General features: G+C 38.1%; 1 protein-coding gene across 2 annotated transcripts in view; it reads right to left on the bottom strand.

The window, feature by feature from the left end:
• The window catches only part of slc22a13b (solute carrier family 22 member 13b), a 46,419-nt gene that overhangs the window by 12,162 nt on the left and 13,374 nt on the right, over positions 1-20,883 (bottom strand). For both annotated transcript variants that reach the window (XM_036934643.1, XM_036934642.1), the window contains exon 6: positions 1,403-1,497. In XM_036934643.1, the coding sequence (XP_036790538.1) occupies positions 1,403-1,497 (95 nt within the window). The remainder of the gene's footprint in view (positions 1-1,402; positions 1,498-20,883) is intronic.

The raw sequence follows: 20,883 nt of genomic DNA, 5'->3' as shown, positions 1-20,883 counted from the left end.
GATAATTAGGTACTGACCAGATAGAGTAGAGAATGAGGTACTGACCAGATAAAGCTGAGAATTAGGTACTGACCAGATAAAGCTGAGAATTAGGTACTGACCAGATAAAGCTGAGAATGAGATTCTGACCAGATATAGGAAATAATGAGGTACTGACCAGATAGAGCAGAGAATTTGGTACTGACCAGTTAGAGCAGAGAATTGGGTACTGACCAGATAGAGCAGAGAATGAGGTACTGACCAGATAGAGCAGAGAGTGAGGTTCTGACCAGATAGAGCAGAGAATTTGGTACTGACCAGTTAGAGCAGAGAATTGGGTACTGACCAGATAGAGCAGAGAATGAGGTACTGACCAGATAGAGCAGAGAATGAGGTACTGACCAGATAAAGCAGAGACTGAGGTTCTGACCAGATATAGGAGATAATGAGGTACTGACCAGATATAGGAGATAATGAGGTACTGACCATATAGAGCAGAGAATGGGGTACTGACCAGATAGAGCCGAGAATGAGGTACTGTGACGACCCTCCCACTCTGTCTGCCGTATTCTGTCTTTGTTCTTGTTTCCTTATTAGGATGCCGGTGGGCGGAGTTGGGAGGGTCGTCAGCTTCATGGGAAACACCTGGGCCAGGTGTCTCCCAGGATAAATAGACCTCTTCCACATTCATGGAGGAACTCTCTCCATGCAGACACCTTTGTAGATCGTGTTGTGGTTCTTGGTGGCCTTTTGTTTGTTTGCTTTGGCACCTTTCAATACCCTGCATTATCACATTAATGCATGCAAAACACTCACTTACACTACTGATTACTGATTACACACACCATTGTATATTTTCCTTAGTTGCTTTAGTTAATAAATATATATTTTGTTACTCCTTATCTCCACGTTGTCTCCCTTTGTTACGGGCTTTGAGCCGGTTCGTGACCAGATATAGGAGATAATGAGGTACTGACCACATAGAGCCGAGAATGAGGTACTGACCAGATATAGGAGAGAATGAGGTACTGACCAGATAGAGCAGAGAATGAGGTACTGACCAGATATAGGAGAGAATGAGGTACTGACCAGATAGAGCAGAGAAGGAGGTACTGACCAGATATGAGAGAATGAGGTACTGACCAGATAGAGAAGAGAATGAGGTACTGACCAGATAGAGAAGAGAATGAGGTACTGACCAGATAGAGGAGAGAATGAGGTACTGACCAGATAGAGCAGAGAATGAGGTACTGACCAGATATAGGAAAGAATTGGGTACTGACCAGATAGAGCAGAGAATTGGGTACTGACCAGATAGAGAAGAAAATGAGGTTCTGACCAGATAGAGCAGAGAATGAGGTACTGACCAGATAGAGCAGAGAATGAGGTACTGACCAGATAGAGCAGAGAATGAGGTACTGACCAGATATAGCAGAGAATGAGAGCCCGTTTTCTCAAGTAGGGGATCCTGAAGAGGTCCAACATTCTGCCCGTCTTGGTCGAGCCCTCCTCCTCCAGCTGCAGAGGAAGATCAAATAAAATTAAATTGTATTAGTCACCTGACAAATACAACAGGTAGACCTTACAGGGAAATGCTTTCTTACGAACCCCTAACCAAGCAGTTTAAAAAAATACAGATAAGAATAACAGATAAAAGTAACAAGTAATTAAAGAGCAGCAGTAAAAAATAATACATACAGGGGGGTGCCGGTATAGAGTCAATGTTTATTATTTATTATTTTTTCACCTTTATTTAACCAGGTAGGCCAGTTGAGAACAAGTTCTCATTGACAACTGTGACCTGGCCAAGATAAAGCAAAACAGTGCAACACAAACAACAACACAGAGTTACACATGGAATAAACAACTGTACAGTCAATAACACAATAGAAACATCTATATACAGTGTGTGCAAATGAAGTAAGGAGGTAAGGCAATTAATAGGCCAATAGTGGTGAAGTAATTACAATTTAGCCATTTACACTGGAGTGATATATATGCAGATGAGGATGTGCAAGTAGAAATACTGGTGTGCAAAAGAGAAGAAAAACAAAAACAAATATGGGGATGAGGTAGGTAGTTGGTTGGATGGGCTATTTACAGATGGGCTGTATACAGCTGCAGTGATCTGTGAGCTGCTCTGACAGCTGACGCTTAAAGTTAGTAAGGGAACACCCCCCTGAAATGTACAAAAATGAATGGGAAGTCATTGACACTGTACAAACCATATACAGTACATGGTGTCCAATACCACTCAATTCAGCGTCGTTTCATTCAAAGTCCACCATGATTTTTTATATTGCAAATGTAACAAGTCAAGACCCAAAAGAACAATTTTGAAAAACGAAAAAAAAATTCAAAAACTTATCACCCCCTTAAAAAAGTGCTTTCTGGACAATTTTTCGAAATTCTTTCGATTTTTTTTTTGTCAATTACACATGTGTAAGAACTGTATGAATATACTTTTGTCAAATTTTATTATCGTTATTTATTTTTTTTATTTTAATTTTTTTATTATTATTTTTTTTTTTACCTGTGCATAAGTCCATTTGCAATATGATTTCATAGGAAGTCAAAAGTCAAAAGTAACTTTTTGGGGGGGCCAAATGCCATAAGAAATGTCCAAATGCAATGTGAAAGATTTGAAAGTGCCAAATCAGGATTTTATGTCCATTTGCCATGTACCATCAAGAATTTGACATGCTCAAAAATACTGCAGAAATGCAAAATTGACTGGCCTGATGAACTAAGGATGGCCGGGCAGTGACAGTGGTTCCTCTCCATCGCTCGTTGTGTTGATTTCATCATGTCCATTTGATGATGTTTTTCACTGTTGAATGATATTGCAAATGCACGTGCATTTGCAATATGTTTCAATGGGCATTTACCATCACGAATTTGGCATGCTCAAAAATACTGCAGAAATGCAAAATTGACTGGCCTGATGAACTCAGGATGGCCGGGCAGTGACAGTGGTTCCTCTCCATAGCTCGTTGTGTTGATTTCATCATGTCCATTTGGTGATGTTTTTCACTGTTGAAACATATTGCAAATGCATTTGCAATATGTTTCAATGGGCATTTACCATCACGAATTTGTCGTGATATCTATTCGATAATATATCCGTCGGGACAATTAGTTTTTCAGTAGGACCGATTGGAGTAATGGCTACCTCTGTATTTTACGCGAGAGTCACCCTGGGAGCCATCAGGTGACCACTTACGCAATGTAGCCACCTACGGCTATTCTTCAACATAAATGTGTAAAACTACGTCACAATGCTGTAGACACCTTGGGGAACACGTAGAAAGCGTTAGCTGGTTGATAGCACATTCACAGCTCAATAGGGACTTATTGGAAAGCAGCGCTTTCAAAATATGGGGCACTTCCGGATTGGATTTTTCTCAGGCTTTCGCCTGCAACATCAATTCTGTTATACTCACAGACAATATCTTTACAGTTTTGGAAACGCTAGAGTGTTTTCTATCCAAATCTGTCAATTATATGCATATTCTAGCATCTTGTCCTGCCAAAAATGAAAATACTGACCCTAGAGTTGCAACAGGTTTCAACCCTTCGAAACAGCCCCTATGACACCAATTATGGCACTTCCGGTTGGCACAGGAAGCTAAACATAAACACACATCCTCATTGGGGTATGCTATTACAGAATCCTGAGTTTTAAGTCTATACGTTTAGAATTGACTGATCTACACAGGGTTGAATGCAGTGATTTTCTTAATTGCAGGTTATGTATATCAAAACACTTTAAAGACACATATAAGGAGAGATGTCATTGTAATCTGTGAGATAAAAAAAAAACTGATTTACTGTTACGGGTTAATGCCACATGGTCAAGGTTAGGCTTGCACAGATCGGGAGGACCTCAGGAACGTACCTGAGGTCGAATTGTGCTTCTCACCCTAACGGTTCTCTCTCTCTCTTCTGGTCAGACTCCGGAGACGGTCACATCGTGCACCACTCCCTAGCATTCTTCTCGCCAATGTCCAGTCTCTTGACAACAAGGTTGATGAAATCCGAGCAATGGTAGCATTCCAGAGGGACATCAGAGACTGTAACGTTCTTTGCTTCACGGAAACATGGCTCACTGGAGAGACGCTATCGGAGTCGGTGCAGCCAGCTGGTTTCTCCACGCATCGCGCCGACAGAAACAAACATCTTTCTGGTAAGAAGAGGGGCGGGGGCGTATGCTTTATGGTTAACGAGACGTGGTGTGGCCATAACAACATACAGGAACTCAAGTCCTTCTGTTCACCTGATTTAGAATTCCTCACAATCAAATGTCGACCGCATTATCTACCAAGGGAATTCTCTTCGATTATAATCACAGCCGTATATATTCCCCCCCAAGCAGACACATCGATGGCTCTGAACAAACTTTATTTGTCTCTTTGCAAACTGGAATCCATATATCCGGAGGCTGCATTCATTGTAGCTGGGGATTTTAAGAAGGCTAATCTGAAAACAAGACTCCCTAAATTGTATCAGCATATCGATTGCACAACCAGGGCTGGAAAAACCTTGGATCATTGCTATTCTAACTTCCGCGACGCATATAAGGCCGTGCCCCGCTCTCCTTTCGGAAAAGCTGACCACGACTCCATTTTGTTGATCCCTGCCTACAGACAGAAACTAAAACAAGAAGCTCCCGCGCTGAGGTCTGTTCAACGCTGGTCCGACCAATCTGATTCCACACTCCAAGACTGCTTCCATCACGTGGACTGGGATAGGGTTTCGTATTGCGTCAGACAACAACATTGACGAATACGCTGATTCGGTGAGCGAGTTCATTAGAACGTGCGTTGAAGATGTCGTTCCCATAGCAACGATTAAAACATTCCCAAACCAGAAACCGTGGATTGATGGCAGCATTCGCGTGAAACCCTGGGACTCGACCCCACCCTGTGCAACTGGGTACTGGACTTCCTGACGGGCCACCCCCAGGTGGTGAGGGTAGGCAACAACATCTCCACCCCGCTGATCCTCAACACTGGGGCCCCACAAGGGTGCATTCTGAGCCCTCTCCTGTACTCCCTGTTCACCCACGACTGCGTGGCCACGCACGCCTCCAACTCAATCATCAAGTTTGCGGACGACACAACAGTGGTAGGCTTGATTACCAACAACGACGAGACGGCCTACAGGGAGGAGGTGAGGGCCCTCGGAGTATGGTGTCAGGAAATTAACCTCACACTCAACGTCAACAAAACTGAGGAGATGATTGTGGATTTCAGGAAACAGCAGAGGGAACACCCGCCTATCCACATCGATGGAACAGTAGTGGAGAGGGTAGCAAGTTTTAAGTTCCTCGGCGTACACATCACAGACAAACTGAATTGGTCCACCCACACAGACAGCATCGTGAAGAAGGCGCAGCAGCGCTTCTTCAACCTCAGGAGGCTGAAGAAATTCGGCTTGTCACCAAAAGCACTCACAAACTTCTACAGATGCACAATCGAGAGCATCCTGTCGGGCTGTATCACCGCCTGGTACGGCAACTGCTCCGCCCACAACCGTAAGGCTCTCCAGAGGGTAGTGAGGTCTGCACAACGCATCACCGGGGGCAAACTACCTGCCCTCCAGGACACCTACACCACCCGATGTCACAGGAAGGCCATAAAGATCATCAAGGACAACAACCACCCGAGCCACTGCCTGTTCACCCCGCTATCATCCAGAAGGCGAGGTCAGTACAGGTGCATCAAAGCTGGGACCAGGAGACTGAAAAACAGCTTCTATCTCAAGGCCATCAGACTGTTAAACAGCCACCACTAACATTGAGCGGCTGCTGCCAACACACCGACTCAACTCCAGCCACTTTAATAATGAGAATTGATGGGAAATGATGTAAAATATATCACTAGCCACTTTAAACAATGCTACCTAATACAATGTTTACATACCCTACATCATTCATCTCATATGTATATGTATATACTGTACTCTATATCATCTACTGCATCTTTATGTAATACATGTCTCACTAGCCACTTTAACTATGCCACTTTGTTTACATACTCATCTCATATGTATATACTGCACTCAATACCATCTACTGTATCTTGCCTATCACGCTCTGTACCATCACTCATTCATATATCTTTATGTACATATTCTTTACCCCCTTACACTTGTGTCTATAAGGTAGTAGTTTTGGAATTGTTAGCTAGATTACTTGTTGATTACTTGTTGTTATTACTGCATTGTCGGAACTAGAAGCACAAGCATTTCGCTACACTCGCATTAACATCTGCTAACCATGTGTATGTGACAAATAACATTTGATTTGATTTGATTTGACTGTCACCCAAAAGCAAATTAAATTTAGGGACATGCTTCATTTTGGGCATACTTTTTCTCATGGTCGCTGCGCTTAAACCGAGCGAGCTACGGTCAAGCGGGACATCTCGTTGAACTCGGCACGGCCTAGAGAATATGGAAATGCCATTGCAGGCTCTGTGTGTCTTTAAGCACCGCACTTTGTCACTCCATCCTTGCTATGTGTGTGTGTGTGTGCGTGTGAGAGGTTTTTCTATGACATCTGTTGGGAGAAATGACTGATTTACAGATCATGAGGGTTACCTAGTCACAAATATGAAGTTTTGGAAAGATGTGACTTTTTTAACCCTTCGAAACAGACACTGTGACCCCAATTAAAGGCACTTCCGGTTGGTACAGGAAGTTATAAGTAAACACATATCTTGCTTGGGCTTGCTCTTACAGAATCCTGAGTTTAAAGTCTTTATGTTAAGAATTGACTGATCTACACAGGGTTGAATGCAGTCATATAGTAATAGTGATGATAACCTGGATGTCAGTATGATAGTGATGATAACCTGGATGTCAGTATGATAGTGGTGATAATAACCTACTGGATGTTAGTATGATAGTGATGATAATAACCTGCTGGATGTTAGTATGATAGTGATGATAACCTGCTGTATGTTAGTATGATAGTGATGATAACCTGGATGTTAGTATGATAGTGATGCTAATTACCTACTGGATGTTAGTATGATAGTGATGATAACCTGGATGTTAGTATGATAGTGATGATAATAACCTGCTGAATGTTAGTAGGATAGTGATGGTAACCTGGATGTTAGTATGATAGTGATGATAATAACCTGCTGGATGTTAGTATGATAGTGATGATAACCTGGATGTTAGTATGATAGTGATGATAACCTGGATGTTAGTATGATAGTGACAATAACATGCTGGATGTTAGTATGATAGTGATGATAACCTGGATGTTAGTATGATAGTGATGATAACCTGGATGTTAGTATGATAGTGATAATAACCTGCTGGATGTTAGTATGATAGTGATGATAACCTGGATGTTAGTATGATAGCGATGCTAATAACCTGCTGCATGTTAGTATGATAGTGATAACCTGGATGTTCGTATGATAGTGATGATAATAACCTGCTGGATGTTAGTACGATAGTAATGATAACCTGCTGGATGTTAGTATGATAGTGATAATAACCTCCTGGATGTCAGTATGATAGTGATGATAACCGGGATGTTAGTATGATAGTGATAATAACCTGCTGGATGTTAGTATGATAGTGATGATAACCTCCTGGATGTCAGTATGATAGTGATGATAATAACCTCCTGGATGTCAGTATGATAGTGATGATAACCTCCTGGATGTCAGTATGATAGTGATAATAACCTGGATGTTAGTATGATAGTGATGATAACCTGGATGTTAGTATGATAGTAATGATAACCTGGATGTTAGTATGATAGTGATATAACCTGGATGTCAGTATGATAGTGATGATAATAACCTGCTGGATGTTAGTATAATAGTGATGATAACTGGATGTTAGTATGATTGTGATGTTTATAACCTGCTGAATTTTGGTATGATAGTGATGATAACCTGGATGTTAGTATGATAGCAATGATAATAACCTGCTGGATGTTAGTAGGATAGTGATGATAACCTGGATGTAAGTATGATAGTGATGATAATAACCTGCTGGATGTTAGTATGATAGTGATGATAATAACCTGCTGGATGTCAGTATGATAGTGAGGATAACCTGTATGTTAGTATGATAGTGATGGTAACCTGGATGTAAGTATGATAGTGATGATAATAACCTGCTGGATGTTAGTATGATAGTGATGATAACCTGGATGTTAGTATGATAGTGATGATAACCTGGATGTTAGTATGATAGTGATAATAACATGCTGGATGTTAGTATGATAGTGATGATAACCTGGATGTTAGTATGATAGTGATGATAACCTGGATGTTAGAATGATAGTGATAATACCCTGCTGGATGTTAGTATGATAGTGATGATAACCTGGATGTCGGTATGATAGTGATAATAACCTGCTGGATGTTAGTATGATAGTGATAGTAAACTGGATGTTATTATGATAGTGATGATAATAACCTGCTGGATGTTAGTATGATAGTGATGATAATAACCTGCTGGATGTCAGTATGATAGTGAGGATAACCTGGATGTTAGTATGATAGTGATGCTAATTACCTACTGGATGTTAGTATGATAGTGATGATGACCTGGATGTTAGTATGATAGTGATGATAACCTGGATGTTAGTATGATAGTGATAATAACCTACTGGATGTTAGTATGATAGTGATGATAATAACCTGCTGGATGTTAGTATGATAGTGATGATAACCTGCTGTATGTTAGTATGATAGTGATGATAACCTGGATGTTAGTATGATAGTGATGCTAATTACCTACTGGATGTTAGTATGATAGTGATGATAACCTGGATGTTAGTATGATAGTGATGATAATAACCTGCTGGATGTTAGTAGGATAGTGATGGTAACCTGGATGTTAGTATGATAGTGATGATAATAACCTGCTGGATGTTAGTATGATAGTGATGATAACCTGGATGTTAGTATGATAGTGACAATAACATGCTGGATGTTAGTATGATAGTGATGATAACCTGGATGTTAGTATGATAGTGATGATAACCTGGATGTTAGTATGATAGTGATAATAACCTGCTGGATGTTAGTATGATAGTGATGATAACCTGGATGTTAGTATGATAGCGATGATAAAAACCTGCTGCATGTTAGTATGATAGTGATAACCTGGATGTTAGTATGATAGTGATGATAATAACCTGCTGGATGTTAGTACGATAGTGATGATAACCTGCTGGATGTTAGTATGATAGTGATAATAACCTCCTGGATGTCAGTATGATAGTGATGATAACCGGGATGTTAGTATGATAGTGATAATAACCTGCTGGATGTTAGTATGATAGTGATGATAACCTCCTGGATGTCAGTATGATAGTGATGATAATAACCTCCTGGATGTCAGTATGATAGTGATGATAACCTCCTGGATGTCAGTATGATAGTGATAATAACCTGGATGTTAGTATGATAGTGATGATAACCTGGATGTTAGTATGATAGTAATGATAACCTGGATGTTCGTATGATAGTGATATAACCTGGATGTCAGTATGATAGTGATGATAATAACCTGCTGGATGTTAGTATAATAGTGATGATAACTGGATGTTAGTATGATTGTGATGTTTATAACCTGCTGAATTTTGGTATGATAGTGATGATAACCTGGATGTTAGTATGATAGCAATGATAATAACCTGCTGGATGTTAGTAGGATAGTGATGATAACCTGGATGTAAGTATGATAGTGATGATAATAACCTGCTGGATGTTAGTATGATAGTGATGATAATAACCTGCTGGATGTTAGTATGATAGTGATGATAATAACCTGCTGGATGTCAGTATGATAGTGAGGATAACCTGGATGTTAGTATGATAGTGATGATAACCGGGATGTTAGTATGATAGTGATGATAACCTGGATGTTAGTATGATAGTGATAATAACCTGCTGGATGTTAGTATGATAGTGATGATAACCTGGATGTTAGTATGATAGTGATGATAACCTCCTGGATGTCAGTATGATAGTGATGATAACCTCCTGGATGTCAGTATGATAGCGATGATAATAACCTCCTGGATGTCAGTATGATAGTGATGATAACCTGGATGTCAGTATGATAGTGATAATAACCTGCTGGATGTTAGTATGATAGTGATGATAACCTCCTGGATGTCAGTATGATAGTTATGATAACCTCCTTGATGTCAGTATGATAGTGATGATAACCTGGATGTTAGTATGATAGTGATGATAACCTGGATGTTAGTATGATAGTGATATAACCTGGATGTCAGTATGATAGTGATGATAATAACCTGCTGGATGTTAGTATAATAGTGATGATAACCTGGATGTTAGTATGATTGTGATGTTTATAACCTGCTGGATGTCAGTATGATAGTGATGATAACCTGGATGTTAGTATGATAGTGATGATAATAACCTGCTGAATTTTGGTATGATAGTGATGATAACCTGGATGTTAGTATGATAGCAATGATAATAACCTGCTGGATGTTAGTAGGATAGTGATGATAACCTGGATGTAAGTATGATAGGGATGATAATAACCTGCTGGATGTTAGTATGATAGTGATGATAATAACCTGCTGGATGTTGGTATGATAGTGATGATAACCTGGATGTTAGTATGATAGTGATAATACCCTGCTGGATGTTAGTATGATAGTGATGATAACCTGGATGTCAGTATGATAGTGATGGTAACCTGGATGTACGTATGATAGTGATGATAATAACCTGCTGGATGTTAGTATGATAGTGATGATAACCTGGATGTCAGTATGATAGTGATAATAACCTGCTGGATGTTAGTATGATAGTGATAGTAAACTGGATGTTATTATGATAGTGATGATAATAACCTGCTGGATGTTAGTATGATAGTGATGATAATAACCTGCTGGATGTCAGTATGATAGTGAGGATAACCTGGATGTTAGTATGATAGTGATGATAATAACCTGCTGGATGTTAGTACGATAGTGATGATAACCTCCTGGATGTCAGTATGATAGTGATGATAACCGGGATGTTAGTATGATAGTGATGATATTATCACTATCATACTAACATCCAGGTTATCATCACTATCATACTAACATCCAGCAGGTTATTATCATCACTATCATACTTACATCCAGGTTACCATCACTATCATACTGACATCCAGGTTATCATCACTATCATACTAACATCCAGCAGGGTATTATCACTATCATACTAACATCCAGGTTATCATCACTATCATACCAACATCCAGCAGGTTATTATCATCACTATCATACTAGCATCCAGCAGGTTGTTATCATCCCTATCATACTTACATCCAGGTTATCATCACTATCCTACTAACATCCAGCAGGTTATTATCATTGCTATCATACTAACATCCAGGTTATCATCACTATCATACCAAAATTCAGCAGGTTATTATCCTCACTATCATACTAACATCCAGGTTATCATCACAATCATACTGACATCCAGCAGGTTATAAACATCACAATCATACTAACATCCAGGTTATCATCACTATTATACTAACATCCAGCAGGTTATTATCATCCCTATCATACTTACATCCAGGTTATCATCACTATCCTACTAACATCCAGCAGGTTATTATCATTGCTATCATACTAACATCCAGGTTATCATCACTATCATACCAAAATTCAACAGGTTATTATCATCACTATCATACTAACATCCAGGTTATCATCACTATCATACTGACATCCAGCAGGTTATAAACATCACAATCATACTAACATCCAGGTTATCATCACTATCATACTAACATCCATGAGGTTATTATCACTTTCACACTGACATCCAGGAGGTTATCATCACTATCATACTGACATCCAGGTTATCATCTCTACAATACTAACATACAGCAGGTTATTATCACTATCATACTGACATCCAGGTTATCAGCGCTATCATACTAACATTCAGGTTATTATCACTATCATACTAACATCCAGCAGGTTATTATCATCACTATCATACTAACATCCAGCAGGTTATTATCAACACTATCATACTTACATCCAGGTTATCATCACTATCCTACTAACATCCAGGTTATCATCACTATCATACCAACATCCAGGAGGTTATTATCACTATCATACTAACATCCAGGTTATCATCACTATCATACTGACATCAGGAAGGTTGTCATCACTATCATACTAACATCCAGAAGGTTATTATCACTATCATACTGACATCCAGGTTATCACCACTATCATACTAACATCCAGGTTATCATCACTATCATACTAACATCCAGCAGGTTATTATCACCTGCTTCTACACCTGCATTGCTTGCTGTTTGGGGTTTTAGGCTGGGTTTCTGTACAGCACTTTGAGATATCAGCTGATGTACGAAGGGCTATATAAATACATTTGATTTGATTTGATGATATCCTACTAACATCCAGCAGGTTATTATCATTGCTATCATACTAACATCCAGGTTATCATCACTATCATACCAACATTCAGCAGGTTATTATCATCACTATCATACTAACATCCAGGTTATCATCACTATCATACTGACATCCAGCAGGTTATAAACATCACAATCATACTAACATCCAGGTTATCATCACTATCATACTAACATCCAGCAGGTTATTATCATCACTATCATACTGACATCCAAGTTATATAACTATCATACTAACATCCAGGTTATCACCACTATCATACTAACATCCAGGTTATCATCACTATCATACTAACATCCAGCAGGTTATTATCACCTGCTTCTACACCTGCATTGCTTGCTGTTTGGGGTTTTAGGCTGGGTTTCTGTACAGCACTTTGAGATATCAGCTGAGTGATAATACCCTGCTGGATGTTAGTATGATAGTGATGATAACCTGGATGTCAGTATGATAGTGATAATAACCTGCTGGATGTTAGTATGATAGTGATAGTAAACTGGATGTTAGTATGATAGTGATGATAATAACCTGCTGGATGTCAGTATGATAGTGAGGATAACCTGGATGTTAGTATGATAGTGATGATAATAACCTGCTGGATGTTAGTACGATAGTGATGATAACCTCCTGGATGTCAGTATGATAGTGATGATAACCGGGATGTTAGTATGATAGTGATGATAACCTGGATGTTAGTATGATAGTGATGATAACCTGGATGTTAGTATGATAGTGATAGTAACCTCCTGGATGTCAGTATGATAGTGATGATAACCTGGATGTTAGTATGATAGTGATAATAACCTGCTGGATGTCAGTATGATAGTGATGATAACCTGGATGTTAGTATGATAGTGATGATAACCTGGATGTCAGTATGATAGTGATAATAACCTGCTGGATGTTAGTATGATAGTGATGATAATAACCTGCTGGATGTTAGTATGATAGTGATGATAACCTGGATGTTAGTATGATAGTGATGGTAACATGGATGTAAGTATGATAGTGATGATAATAACCTGCTGGATGTTAGTATGATAGTGATGATAACCTGGATGTTAGTATGATAGTGATGATAACCAGGATGTTAGTATGATAGTGATAATAACATGCTGGGTGTTAGTATGATAGTGATGATAACCTGGATGTTAGTATGATAGTGATGATAACCTGGATGTTAGTATGATAGTGATGCTAACCTGCTGGATGTTAGTATGATAGTGATGATAATAACCTCCTGGATGTTAGTATGATAGTGATGATAACCTGGATGTTAGTATGATAGTGATGATAACCTGGATGTTAGTATGATAGTGATAATAACCTGCTGGATGTTAGTATGATAGTGATGATAACCTGGATGTTAGTATGCTAGTGATGATAATAACCTGCTGGATGTCAGTATGATAGTGATGATAACCTGGATGTTAGTATGATAGCAATGATAATAACCTGCTGGATGTTAGTAGGTTAGTGATGATAACCTGGATGTCAGTATGATAGTGATAATAACCTGCTGGATGTTAGTATGATAGTGATGATAACCTCCTAGATGTCAGTATGATAGTGATGATAACCTCCTTGATGTCAGTATGATAGTGATGATAACCTGGATGTTAGTATGATAGTTATATAACTTGGATGTCAGTATGATAGTGATGATAATAACCTGCTGGATGTTAGTATGATAGTGATGATAACCTGGATGTTAGTATGATTGTGATGTTTATAACCTGCTGGATGTCAGTATGATAGTGATGATAACCTGGATGTTAGTATGATAGTGATGATAATAACCTGCTGAATGTTGGTATGATAGTGATGATAACCTGGATGTTAGTATGATAGCAATGATAATAACCTGCTGGATGTTAGTAGGATATCATCAAATCAAATCAAATGTATTTATATAGCCCTTCGTACATCAGCTGATATCTCAAAGTGCTGTACAGAAACCCAGCCTAAAACCCCAAACAGCAAGCAATGCAGGTGTAGAAGCAGGTGATAATAACCTGCTGGATGTTAGTATGATAGTGATGATAACCTGGATGTTAGTATGATAGTGGTGATAACCTGGATGTCAGTATGATAGTGATAATAACCTTCTGGATGTTAGTATGATAGTGATGACAACCTTCCTGATGTCAGTATGATAGTGATGATAACCTGGATGTTAGTATGATAGTGATAATAACCTCCTGGATGTTGGTATGATAGTGATGATAACCTGGATGTTAGTAGGATAGTGATGATAACCTGGATGTAAGTATGATAGTGTTGATAATAACCTGCTGGATGTTAGTATGATAGTGATGATAATAACCTGCTGGATGTTAGTATGATAGTGATAATAACCTGAATGTTAGTATGATAGCGCTGATAACCTGGATGTCAGTATGATAGTGATAATAACCTGCTGTATGTTAGTATTGTAGAGATGATAACCTGGATGTCAGTATGATAGTGATGATAACCTCCTGGATGTCAGTGTGAAAGTGATAATAACCTCATGGATGTTAGTATGATAGTGATGATAACCTGGATGTTAGTATGATTGTGATGTTTATAACCTGCTGGGTGTCAGTATGATAGTGATGATAACCTGGATGTTAGTATGATAGTGATGATAATAACCTGTTGAATTTTGGTATGATAGTGATGATAACCTGGATGTTAGTATTATAGCAATGATAATAACCTGCTGGATGTTAGTAGGATAGAGATGATAACCTGGATGTCAGTATGATAGTGATGATAACCTCCTGGATGTCAGTGTGAAAGTGATAATAACCTCATGGATGTTAGTATGATAGTGATGATAACCTGGATGTTAGTATGATTGTGATGTTTATAACCTGCTGGATGTCAGTATGATAGTGATGATAACCTGGATGTTAGTATGATAGTGATGATAATAACCTGTTGAATTTTGGTATGATAGTGATGATAACCTGGATGTTAGTATTATAGCAATGATAATAACCTGCTGGATGTTAGTAGGATAGTGATGATAACCTGGATGTAAGTATGATAGGGATGATAATAACCTGCTGGATGTTAGTATAATAGTGATGATAACCTGGATGTTAGTATGATTGTGATGTTTATAACCTGCTGGATGTCAGTATGATAGTGATGATAACCTGGATGTTAGTATGATAGTGATGATAATAACCTGCTGAATTTTGGTATGATAGTGATGATAACCTGGATGTTAGTATGATAGCAATGATAATAACCTGCTGGATGTTAGTAGGATAGTGATGATAACCTGGATGTAAGTATGATAGGGATGATAATAACCTGCTGGATGCTAGTATGATAGTGATGATAATAACCTGCTGGATGTTGGTATGATAGTGATGATAACCTGGATGTTAGTATGATAGTGATAATACCCTGCTGGATGTTAGTATGATAGTGATGATAACCTGGATGTCAGTATGATAGTGATGGTAACCTGGATGTAAGTATGATAGTGATGATAATAACCTGCTGGATGTTAGTATGATAGTGATGATAACCTGGATGTTAGTATGATAGTGATAATACCCTGCTGGATGTTAGTATGATAGTGATGATAACCTGGATGTCAGTATGATAGTGATAATAACCTGCTGGATGTTAGTATGATAGTGATAGTAAACTGGATGTTAGTATGATAGTGATGATAATAACCTGCTGGATGTCAGTATGATAGTGAGGATAACCTGGATGTTAGTATGATAGTGATGATAATAACCTGCTGGATGTTAGTACGATAGTGATGATAACCTCCTGGATGTCAGTATGATAGTGATGATAATCGGGATGTTAGTATGATAGTGATGATAACCTGGATGTTAGTATGATAGTGATGATAACCTGGATGTTAGTATGATAGTGATAGTAACCTCCTGGATGTCAGTATGATAGTGATGATAACCTGGATGTTAGTATGATAGTGATAATAACCTGCTGGATGTCAGTATAATAGTGATGATAACCTGGATGTTAGTATGATAGTGATGATAACCTGGATGTCAGTATGATAGTGATAATAACCTGCTGGATGTTAGTATGATAGTGATGATAATAACCTGCTGGATGTTAGTATGATAGTGATGATAACCTGGATGTTAGTATGATAGTGATGGTAACATGGATGTAAGTATGATAGTGATGATAATAACCTGCTGGATGTTAGTATGATAGTGATGATAACCTGGATGTTAGTATGATAGTGATGATAACCAGGATGTTAGTATGATAGTGATAATAACATGCTGGGTGTTAGTATGATAGTGATGATAACCTGGATGTTAGTATGATAGTGATGATAACCTGGATGTTAGTATGATAGTGATGCTAACCTGCTGGATGTTAGTATGATAGTGATGATAATAACCTCCTGGATGTTAGTATGATAGTGATGATAACCTGGATGTTAGTATGATAGTGATGATAACCTGGATGTTAGTATGATAGTGATAATAACCTGCTGGATGTTAGTATGATAGTGATGATAACCTGGATGTTAGTATGCTAGTGATGATAATAACCTGCTGGATGTCAGTATGATAGTGATGATAACCTGGATGTTAGTATGATAGCAATGATAATAACCTGCTGGATGTTAGTAGGATAGTGATGATAACCTGGATGTCAGTATGATAGTGATAATAACCTGCTGGATGTTAGTATGATAGTGATGATAACCTCCTAGATGTCAGTATGATAGTGATGATAACCTCCTTGATGTCAGTATGATAGTGATGATAACCTGGATGTTAGTATGATAGTTATATAACTTGGATGTCAGTATGATAGTGATGATAATAACCTGCTGGATGTTAGTATGATAGTGATGATAACCTGGATGTTAGTATGATTGTGATGTTTATAACCTGCTGGATGTCAGTATGATAGTGATGATAACCTGGATGTTAGTATGATAGTGATGATAATAACCTGCTGAATGTTGGTATGATAGTGATGATAACCTGGATGTTAGTATGATAGCAATGATAATAACCTGCTGGATGTTAGTAGGATATCATCAAATCAAATCAAATGTATTTATATAGCCCTTCGTACATCAGCTGATATCTCAAAGTGCTGTACAGAAACCCAGCCTAAAACCCCAAACAGCAAGCAATGCAGGTGTAGAAGCAGGTGATAATAACCTGCTGGATGTTAGTATGATAGTGATGATAACCTGGATGTTAGTATGATAGTGGTGATAACCTGGATGTCAGTATGATAGTGATAATAACCTTCTGGATGTTAGTATGATAGTGATGACAACCTTCCTGATGTCAGTATGATAGTGATGATAACCTGGATGTTAGTATGATAGTGATAATAACCTCCTGGATGTTGGTATGATAGTGATGATAACCTGGATGTTAGTAGGATAGTGATGATAACCTGGATGTAAGTATGATAGTGTTGATAATAACCTGCTGGATGTTAGTATGATAGTGATGATAATAACCTGCTGGATGTTAGTATGATAGTGATAATAACCTGAATGTTAGTATGATAGCGCTGATAACCTGGATGTCAGTATGATAGTGATAATAACCTGCTGTATGTTAGTATTGTAGAGATGATAACCTGGATGTCAGTATGATAGTGATGATAACCTCCTGGATGTCAGTGTGAAAGTGATAATAACCTCATGGATGTTAGTATGATAGTGATGATAACCTGGATGTTAGTATGATTGTGATGTTTATAACCTGCTGGATGTCAGTATGATAGTGATGATAACCTGGATGTTAGTATGATAGTGATGATAATAACCTGTTGAATTTTGGTATGATAGTGATGATAACCTGGATGTTAGTATTATAGCAATGATAATAACCTGCTGGATGTTAGTAGGATAGTGATGATAACCTGGATGTAAGTATGATAGGGATGATAATAACCTGCTGGATGTTAGTATAATAGTGATGATAACCTGGATGTTAGTATGATTGTGATGTTTATAACCTGCTGGATGTCAGTATGATAGTGATGATAACCTGGATGTTAGTATGATAGTGATGATAATAACCTGCTGAATTTTGGTATGATAGTGATGATAACCTGGATGTTAGTATGATAGCAATGATAATAACCTGCTGGATGTTAGTAGGATAGTGATGATAACCTGGATGTAAGTATGATAGGGATGATAATAACCTGCTGGATGCTAGTATGATAGTGATGATAATAACCTGCTGGATGTTGGTATGATAGTGATGATAACCTGGATGTTAGTATGTTAGTGATAATACCCTGCTGGATGTTAGTATGATAGTGATGATAACCTGGATGTCAGTATGATAGTGATGGTAACCTGGATGTAAGTATGATAGTGATGATAATAACCTGCTGGATGTTAGTATGATAGTGATGATAACCTGGATGTTAGTATGATAGTGATAATACCCTGCTGGATGTTAGTATGATAGTGATGATAACCTGGATGTCAGTATGATAGTGATAATAACCTGCTGGATGTTAGTATGATAGTGATAGTAAACTGGATGTTAGTATGATAGTGATGATAATAACCTGCTGGATGTCAGTATGATAGTGAGGATAACCTGGATGTTAGTATGATAGTGATGATAATAACCTGCTGGATGTTAGTACGATAGTGATGATAACCTCCTGGATGTCAGTATGATAGTGATGATAACCGGGATGTTAGTATGATAGTGATGATAACCTGGATGTTAGTATGATAGTGATGATAACCTGGATGTTAGTATGATAGTGATAGTAACCTCCTGGATGTCAGTATGATAGTGATGATAACCTGGATGTTAGTATGATAGTGATAATAACCTGCTGGGTGTCAGTATGATAGTGATGATAACCTAGATGTTAGTATGATAGTGATGATAACCTGGATGTCAGTATGATAGTGATAATAACCTGCTGGATGTTAGTATGATAGTGATGATAATAACCTGCTGGATGTTAGTATGATAGTGATGATAACCTGGATGTTAGTATGATAGTGATGGTAACATGGATGTAAGTATGATAGTGATGATAATAACCTGCTGGATGTTAGTATGATAGTGATGATAACCTGGATGTTAGTATGATAGTGATGATAACCAGGATGTTAGTATGATAGTGATAATAACATGCTGGGTGTTAGTATGATAGTGATGATAACCTGGATGTTAGTATGATAGTGATGATTACCTGGATGTTAGTATGATAGTGATGCTAACCTGCTGGATGTTAGTATGATAGTGATGATAATAACCTCCTGGATGTTAGTATGATAGTGATGATAACCTGGATGTTAGTATGATAGTGATGATAACCTGGATGTTAGTATGATAGTGATAATAACCTGCTGGATGTTATTATGATAGTGATGATAACCTGGATGTTAGTATGCTAGTGATGATAATAACCTGCTGGATGTCAGTATGATAGTGATGATAACCTGGATGTTAGTATGATAGCAATGATAATAACCTGCTGGATGTTAGTAGGATAGTGATGATAACCTGGATGTCAGTATGATAGTGATAATAACCTGCTGGATGTTAGTATGATAGTGATGATAACCTCCTAGATGTCAGTATGATAGTGATGATAACCTCCTTGATGTCAGTATGATAGTGATGATAACCTGGATGTTAGTATGATAGTTATATAACTTGGATGTCAGTATGATAGTGATGATAATAACCTGCTGGATGTTAGTATGATAGTGATGATAACCTGGATGTTAGTATGATTGTGATGTTTATAACCTGCTGGATGTCAGTATGATAGTGATGATAACCTGGATGTTAGTATGATAGTGATGATAATAACCTGCTGAATGTTGGTATGATAGTGATGATAACCTGGATGTTAGTATGATAGCAATGATAATAACCTGCTGGATGTTAGTAGGATATCATCAAATCAAATCAAATGTATTTATATAGCCCTTCGTACATCAGCTGATATCTCAAAGTGCTGTACAGAAACCCAGCCTAAAACCCCAAACAGCAAGCAATGCAGGTGTAGAAGCAGGTGATAATAACCTGCTGGATGTTAGTATGATAGTGATGATAACCTGGATGTTAGTATGATAGTGGTGATAACCTGGATGTCAGTATGATAGTGATAATAACCTTCTGGATGTTAGTATGATAGTGATGACAACCTTCCTGATGTCAGTATGATAGTGATGATAACCTGGATGTTAGTATGATAGTGATAATAACCTCCTGGATGTTGGTATGATAGTGATGATAACCTGGATGTTAGTAGGATAGTGATGATAACCTGGATGTAAGTATGATAGTGTTGATAATAACCTGCTGGATGTTAGTATGATAGTGATGATAATAACCTGCTGGATGTTAGTATGATAGTGATAATAACCTGAATGTTAGTATGATAGCGCTGATAACCTGGATGTCAGTATGATAGTG

Source organism: Oncorhynchus mykiss, chromosome 11, assembly GCF_013265735.2.
Source record: "Oncorhynchus mykiss isolate Arlee chromosome 11, USDA_OmykA_1.1, whole genome shotgun sequence".
Lineage (NCBI taxonomy): Eukaryota > Metazoa > Chordata > Actinopteri > Salmoniformes > Salmonidae > Oncorhynchus > Oncorhynchus mykiss.
This window is presented reverse-complemented; position numbering and strand designations above follow the sequence as displayed.